The 8,520-nt window shown below is 31.2% G+C and overlaps 2 protein-coding genes across 2 annotated transcripts in view; both read left to right on the forward strand.

Moving 5' to 3' along the window:
- On the forward strand, positions 1,959–4,227 carry LOC107612004 (L-ascorbate peroxidase, cytosolic-like). Its single transcript, XM_016313852.2, has 7 exons — positions 1,959–2,334; positions 2,405–2,645; positions 3,114–3,248; positions 3,333–3,412; positions 3,494–3,596; positions 3,678–3,736; positions 3,982–4,227. Exons 1-7 carry the CDS (start codon positions 2,216–2,218, stop codon positions 3,995–3,997), a joined length of 753 nt encoding a protein of 250 aa, XP_016169338.1. The 5' UTR covers positions 1,959–2,215; the 3' UTR covers positions 3,998–4,227.
- The window catches only part of LOC107611902 (protein NRT1/ PTR FAMILY 2.6-like), a 7,703-nt gene continuing 6,527 nt past the window's right edge, over positions 7,345–8,520 (forward strand). Inside the window, exon 1 of the mRNA XM_016313773.2 lies at positions 7,345–7,463. Coding sequence (XP_016169259.1) covers positions 7,367–7,463 — 97 coding nt within the window. The 5' untranslated portion in view covers positions 7,345–7,366. The remainder of the gene's footprint in view (positions 7,464–8,520) is intronic.

Here is an 8,520-nt window from a genome sequence, read left to right on the forward strand (position 1 = left end):
ACCGTAGAAATAATACTAAAGATTAATAAAAATTATAATAATTATTTTTTGAATCTAATTTGAATCTATTAAAATTTTAGGATTACTTTTAAGTTGGATGTCAATTTTGAAGGATAAGATGGAATATTATCTCTCTACCCTCTTGGATCTAATTTGGACTTCACGAAATCAAATCAAATGCTATTATTGAAAAGGTTGGATATAGATATAAAGCATTGAAGCCTAGTCTTGATCTAACCCCTCAATATTGGATAAGAGTTTTGCAGTGGAGTGTCCACCACTTCTCTTCATTAAAATAACATTAAAAACATGTGGCTCCAAAGAAAACACCCCATTGGTTAGGATTGTAGGACCACGAGTCGTGTGTGTGAAGAATTATTTGAAACTTTTTTTTTCATGTTTCTCTCTCTCTCTCTCTCTCTCTCAGGGTGGGTCATTGTTTCCCCACATTGGTCTCTTTCTTTGTTGTGCAACTCTGTCATATAGTAGTTGCTATGTATTATGAAATCATGCACGATTACTGTGCACTGTGTTCAACGTTTTCTTTTAAGGAGACCATACCTTCCCCACAGGTAACTCATCAATTATTGCTCACACAAATTATATTTACTCTTCGCAAAAAACAAGTATCATTATAAGTTATTACTTATTATAAACCAAAAGATGTAATATTTGCAAATAAATAAATAAATTGAATAATTGATTTTAATATTTTTTTGGTCGGAGGATAATAATTAACTTACATATTATGGTTTTCTGTTCACTAGCCAGTTGCCATGGGCTTGCTCGCATCCAACTATTTCTAACTTTGTTGCTATGACAACCATACAACACATGAACATGTCAATAGCCAAATAAATCCACCACACAAAAATGAACGCATGCAACATGGTGGGTGAAGAATTGAATGCCCAATAAAACATGCACATCTATTTATATGCATTATTGAATTAAACAAATTAAACATCGACAGATGTGAATTTTATTTTATCTTTTAAGTACTGCTAAAGAAATTGAAGAGTATCATTCTTATACAAACTCATTATTAACTGATACTCTTCCTCTCTTCCATGGCGTCATTCTAAGCAATTTCCATATCTCCACAAAAAAAAATCATTTCATTCGTATATGATAGCAACTTAATGTGCCAACTCGGTTTACTATTGTCAGAGATGAATTTAGGTCTAACATGAGTTACAAATTAAAATTTGAGTAGTTAACTTTTGGCATAATGCAATTTAAAGAGCCATTTTGGTATTTATCTTTAGATTGAAAGAAAGAATAAAAAAATTCTTACATAATAACATTAATAAGGATACTAAGTTGTTTTACTTTTACAACATCAAGGAGTTACGTGTATGCTACAGACTTTGTAGGAACTAGGAAGACGGTAGACAAGTTTCTTCTTCCAAATAATCAGGTAATTCAAAATATGTTTTTTTTTTGGAGCTGGAGGTAATTCAAGAGATTCTGAACTTCTTCTTTCTTTTTTTTTTCAATTTGGGCTGCTCAACTTTTTCTTTGGTATATAGTTTTTGTTGGTGGGCTATGCGGGCTCAATCAGTTGGGTTATAAGTGTTGGACCTAGGGGGCTGGATAAAAGAATAAAATTCAATTACCAAAAAAAAAAGTTGAATCCCAAGTCAACATATATTTGGGTACGTATACTTTTGAGAACAGCATGCACGATGCATGACTATACTGCATGATACACCGAAAGTCCGAAACAATAACGAATTGGTTTCACTCTCCAATCAAACATGACATTTCTTTTACAATCCCGCTACATTACTATCAGTTTCTTTCAACTTCTGCCAATTCTTATTTATAATTGTGTTTAATGGAAGTATCTTTATAGACATGTCTAATAAAAATATCTTTTTTATGGTTATATTTAATAGAAATATTTTTATAAATATATTTTCTGAATGTAGGAAATTCCGTTAAATATTTTTTAATAAAAATGGAAAAATAAACAAAATGTTCAATGGGATTATTCTTATTTCTTATATTTCGTGTTGTGTTGAGCGTGAGTCTTGGTGTCCATGAAATGAGGATAAGCGACGAGATCGAACGGCACAAAGCTGGCTCCCCCACTGACTCGTGCTACATTGTTTGAATTCAGATCTACGATTTCAGGTGTGTTAGTTATTTAACTGGCGAGTGGCGCGAGGCCAGCAGCAGTGTTGTTGCGTAACTAACTAACTAACTAAGCATGGGAAAGTCGTACCCAACGGTGAGTGAAGATTACGAGAAGGCCATTGAGAAGGCGAGGAGAAAGTTGAGGGGATTGATCTTCGAGAAGCAATGCGCTCCCCTTATGCTCCGTTTGGCGTAAGTAATAACTTGTATTCTAATCTAAATTAAATGAAATCAAATATTAATTTGAATTGATAATATTTAGATGGCACTCGGCGGGTACGTTCGACGTGAAGACGAAGACGGGTGGTCCATTCGGAACCATGAAGCACGAAGCTGAACAAAAGCATGAAGCTAACAGGGGGCTTGATATTGCTGTCAACCTCTTGGAGCCTCTCAAGCAGCACTTCCCTAACATTACATACGCTGATTTTTACCAGTTGGCCGGCGTTGTTGCCGTTGAGATTACCGGTGGCCCCGAAGTTCCTTTTCACCCTGGCAGAGAGGTAACTAATTCATTTATTTTAATTAATTAAAAACATGACAAATAGTTATCTAACTTTTTAATTCAAAAATGTCCAAAATATAAAAAGATAAATAGAGGGATTTAGATATTTTGCAATTTAGAAAATAAAAAATATTTTTGTATTTTTATTTAATTAATTAATAATTTATTTATCTTTAAAATAAAAAGTCAAAGACTTGTTGAAAAAGTATAGGGAGCCAATGTAATATTTGTATAATGTGTATAATGTAGATTTAGGGATGTCCAATTCAATATTAGAGATATAACTATTAGTATTACCTTTTTCTATCAACTTAAACTTTTGAGACAAGTGATTTCATGACATGATATCAGAGCTCTAGATCCAAAAAGTCAAGAGTTCGTTCCTTAGTGAACTCCAAAATCAGCTTTAAGCTTTAATTTATTGTTAACGAACTTTTTCTGCTCATTATTCCTTTAATTTGATTAGGACAAGGCTGATCCACCTCCAGAGGGTCGCTTGCCCGATGCAACAAAGGGTAATGACCATTTGAGGGAGTTGTTTGTGCAAACAATGGGACTCACTGATCAAGATATTGTTGCCCTTTCTGGTGCTCACACCCTTGTAAGTTTGATTGATAGAAAAAATAGTGTAAAATCATTTCTCTTATGTAATAACTAATTAATAACTAACATCAATTGGATGCAGGGTAGGTGCCACAAGGATCGTTCTGGATTTGAGGGTCCTTGGACTTCCAATCCTCTGGTTTTTGACAACTCATACTTCACGTGAGTTTGATATATTCCTAATTCTCTAACATGTAGTCCAATAGAGTACCATAACACAATTTGATTGGTGATAAATGATAGGGAACTGGTGGGGGGCGAAAGGGACGGACTTTTGCAGCTCCCAACTGACAAGGCATTGCTGGAGGATCCTGTTTTCCGCCCTCTTGTTGAGAAATATGCCAAAGTCTGTACAAACTTCATTTATATGCATTTCTTATACCATCATTATATAACACTACTTGTGTGCTGATCCATCTCAATTCAGGATGAAGACGCATTCTTTGCTGATTACACTCAAGCTCACTTAAAGCTCTCCGAACTTGGGTACCTACTCTACTTAATTTCTAAGGTGAAAACTCAGGTGCAGTCGACTTCATATGAAGTTAATACTTGAGAGCCGTTAGATGATTTGACTGATTTGACTAAATTTTCATTTAACGGCTCTTAGATATTAACTTCAGGTGAAGTCGACTTCACCTGAGTTTTCACCAATTTCTAATCTTATTCTTAAGTTTTATTTACACTTCATATATGTGTGTGTAAGTAAATACTTTTCTCATTATTCGCAGGTTTGCTGATGCCTAATTAAGAAACGGGACACCAGGAGGGATCTTGAAGGATCACAAATTCTCTTTATCTTTCACAAAGCTTACATGATTTTTAAGGCAATGACTTGTGATAGAATCCAGAAACAGATTTTGGGACTAGTTTTTTTTTTTTTCTCCGGCTGGCGCGACGAGCTTTTGATGAGTAATAACAATTTTCATGATATTTTTTTTTTAAAATAAATACTATGACTTGGGGATTATATTTTCTTCTTGCTGTCTGCAATGTATGTATGAATTTCTGATTTTTTTATTTATGGTTGAAAAGAGATGTGGTCCAGAGGCACAACCAATTCAACAAAACTTACAAGCAAGAAATTTAAATATCAATTATACGACAAAATTAATCTTCATTTCAGTAATATTACAAATCGATATTTGAGGCCATTTTCAACCATATACTTGAGGCCTTGATGTTGAGTGTTGACCATAAAAAAGGCATACCTTAGATCAGAATCATTCCTTCGTAAATTAAATAACAATAGCTCCTTATTGAAAAAAAAAAAAGAATATTTTGCAAAATGGGAATATTTGTACCCAAGTACCAAAAGCTAATTAGGGTGTTCACCAAGAAAAAAAAAAAAAAAATACAAAACAAGTAAATCAACCTTCGCCACAACTATTCATTCAGCTCAAAGTCACAGAAGAGTATTTTAGTCTTTTAATTATTTATTTTAATACAAAATTAATCCTTGTGTAAGATTCCTTCGTTATTTTTTGAGTTCTTTCAAAGACCCTTGCTAATGTGCTGGCTAGTCTTCCTTCATGACGGTAAATTGTTAAATCTTGAATTTGATCAATTGGTTGAAAATTTTCTGGGAAGACGGACATGAATATTACTTGGTGTGCTGGAACCAAGCATTCTTCTTCTTCATTAAAAATAGGTTGACTGTTTGTAAATTTTAGGGATACATCCCTTGGATTTACATTGTCAATCATATTTTTAAATCTCTTTACTGCATCAACGAATCCTGCAGGAAATTCACTAATAATTTTTAGATCATTAAAAATTAAAATTGTATCAATTAATCCATACTGAAAGAACTGATAAGTGTCAGATGGAGAAGCATCTGGAAAGATAACCAGCTTTGTTAGCTGTTCTTTGGCAATAGGATAATATCCCAAAATTGCCCTTTTTTCTCCAGTCCAATTCAGGACTATATTAAGGGTTTCTCTGAGATTTGATCTACAGACCCTTTTCTTTTCTTTGATTTCAGTCCTTGTAGGAATGTTTCTTATTATTCCTGTTCTCTGGGTTTGAATTGGAGCTTTATCTGCTCTTTTTAGGGTTTGCTCTGGATGAAGAGCTTCATATTCCCTGAAGAATTCCTTTGCCTCTTCCAGTGTTAAAAATTCTCCTTTATGAATTATCCTTGATTGATGTGTGAATGGTGTTGTTTTTTCCCAGGCATCATATACTCATTTCATGGGGCCATTATAAATTACATAATATTTTTTATATTGGGTAGATTTTTTAATAATTTCAGCAATTGTTTTATTTTCTGAAATTTTTTCTTCACCTGATTTGTCCACCATGCTTAGCTGGCTGAACTCTGATGGCTTTGCTTGTTGTGTTGATTTCATTGCTTCAATGACCTTCTTGAGGGATTGGATTTGTGTCCTTATTTGCTGACAATGCTTGCATTTTTCGAGTTTTTGCTCATATTTTTGAATTTCTTGATCTAATGCGTTGTAGACGAACTCCATTCTCTTGTTAATGTATCTGCAATAACATTTTTGTCACCCTTAATATATTCAATCTTTATTGGATATTGTAACAAAAATAATTGCCATCTTACCAATCGTCCATGATTATAATCAACTTTTAAATTATATCGTATGAAACCTGTTAAGTAACTTGAATCTGTCCTTAATGTAAATTCTCTGGGTAGTAAATCAATTTTCCATTTCTTAAGAGATTTAATTGCTGCTAGAGTTTCTTTTTCATGAGTAGTATATCTCTGTTCTGTTGGAGTAAAAGTCCCTGAAATATACCTGCAAAGTAATTCCTTTGGGGAATATTTAGAATCTAGTGATTCTTTTTCTTGTTCCAAACCTTTTATAGTTTTCTTAGCTTTTAGACATCCCGACCAGGTTATGTCTGAAGCATCTGTTTCCACTATTAAGTAGTCATTTTCTTCTGGAATATAAAGTTCTGGAAGTTTTTCACATAATTCTTTAACTCTTTGAATTTGTATACTATCTTTTTCTTTTTATTTCCATTCTTTTTTAGTACTTATTTTTGGAAATAAGCTTTTAGTGTATTCTGTTATATTCTTTAAAAATCCTTGATCAGAAATATAATTTATACACCCTAAAAATTTTTGTAATTATTTTCTATCTTCTATTTTATTGGAAAATAAATTTACCTTTTCTAAAATATTTGGTTGAAGTTTTAGCTTTCCTTGAGTAGATAGAATTAATCCAAGAAACTCTATTTCTTGTTTTGCTATTTTTGCTTTCTTTTTGCTAAGAACTAATCATTTTTCTTTACATCTTTCTAAAACTATTAATAATTTTTAAAGATGATTTTTTTTATCCTATTTTGTAAAAATTAGTATATCATCAATGTAAACTAAAACAAATTCATTTAACTCTACTTCACCAGGAGGGATCTTGAAGGATCACAATTTCTCTTTATCTTTCACTTTAGCTTACATGATTTTTAAGGCAATGACTTGTGATAGAATCCAGATACAGATTTTGAGACTAGAACTTACAAGCAAGAAATTTAAATATCAATTATACGACAAAATTAATCTTCATTTCAGTAATATTACAAATCGATATTTGAGGCCATTTTCAACCATATACTTGAGGCCTTGATGTTGAGTGTTGACCATACATACCTCATACCTTAGATCAGAATCATTCCTTCGTAAATTAAATAACAATAGCTTCTTATTGAAAAAAAAAAAAGAATATTTTGCAAAATGGGAATATTTGTACCCAAGTACCAAAAGCTAATTAGGGTGTTCACCAAGAAAAAAAAAAAATACAAAACAAGTAAATCAACCTTCGCCACAACTATTCATTCAGCTCAAAGTCACAGAAGAGTATTTTAATCTTTTAATTATTTATTTTAATACAAAATTAATTAAAATAAAAAATATCTTGACTTTTTAGTGAAAGTTTTAATTTAGTTATTGAAATTGAAAAAAATAACACTAAATCTTTTTTTATCCTTTTATAAGATTAATACTTAATTAAGTCCAGGAAATTATTATTGATCAGCTTTAACATCATCTTCATCTATATCAACGGATCAATCAAGGGACCATTATTAGTTTCAAAAACACACGAAGTTAAGCAACATTGGCCTACAAAAGAAATGAGGACAAGTTGAGAAATGCAAGAAATGACCGGCACACACTCGTCCCATAGCAGAGAAGAAGAAGCTCAGAAGAATATGGGTGGGGGTTGGACAACCTTTCCCTTCATCATTGGTACTCTATAATTCTTTGTTTAGTTCTTTCTTAATTTCTATGGAATGTTCACCATCATGATTCTGTCACAATCTCACTAGCTAGCTAGGACCAACATATATATATGTATATATAATATAGGAAAATTATCAGGTATTCCAAGTACTTTCATGGAACATGGCTATTCCAAGGAGCAAAAGGTTTTCATGTTAATTTTGTCGTTTAGTAACTTTTTGAAAGACCCAAAAGTCCTCCAAATTAGACAGTAAATGACATAAATGGGCAGCTATAAATGGTCTGATACACTAGGGTTGTTTGGCTTTCACTGTGAGCTGACTTAGTTCGTTGTTTACCCTCTAAAATATAGTGTGCTTCCATTTTAACATTATACGATCATAACAACTGGGCATATCATCACATGCAAGTATTGTATTTTGTTTGTAATTAAAATTTATTTTCATCATATAAAATTTAATACTAATTTAGTATAAAATAATTTATGTCAATGTTTTTTTCATTGTATCATATTATTATATCAACAATTTTTCATAAATAGTAATTCTACAATTTCTCAATATAATAAATGAATGAATTTTTACATAGTAATGATTCAAAGAATATAAATTTTAATATGTAAAACATTTGTCTCGATTTATGGGTATCATTACTCATCAATAGTTTCAAAATTTAAATTAATTTTGATATGCCACTAATTAATTAAATTTTATACTTATCATTATTCAATTGAATTAAAATATAGTGATTAAATATAATTAACATCTACATATTAAATTGCTATAATACAAATTTTTAGTTATAAATATTTAAGGTATATGATGTTATATATACTGGTTAGAAACAAAAGACTAAACTAGAAAAAAAGATTTGTGTATTATTGAGTGTATTTAAGTTGTCTATTCAAATTGTATGGAATGATACAATATAGAAGGGTATGTATAGGGATTAAGAGAATCGTAATAATAAAGATGTAATATTCTATAATAAATATTCAAATATACTAAATAATTTTAATTAATCCTAATTAATCCTAATTATATTCTAACATTAAACATATTTA

The sequence above is a fragment of the Arachis ipaensis genome, chromosome B08, assembly GCF_000816755.2.
Source record: "Arachis ipaensis cultivar K30076 chromosome B08, Araip1.1, whole genome shotgun sequence".
Lineage (NCBI taxonomy): Eukaryota > Viridiplantae > Streptophyta > Magnoliopsida > Fabales > Fabaceae > Arachis > Arachis ipaensis.

Excerpts from the sequence above, each read along its gene's own strand:
- LOC107612004 (XM_016313852.2), top strand. The coding sequence starts at position 2,216 with ATGGGAAAGTCGTACCCAACGGTGAGTGAAGATTACGAGAAGGCCATT. Across the intron at positions 2,646-3,113 it reads CTTTTCACCCTGGCAGAGAG|GACAAGGCTGATCCACCTCC; the intron begins GTAACTAATTCA and ends TAATTTGATTAG. Across the intron at positions 3,597-3,677 it reads TTGTTGAGAAATATGCCAAA|GATGAAGACGCATTCTTTGC; the intron begins GTCTGTACAAAC and ends ATCTCAATTCAG.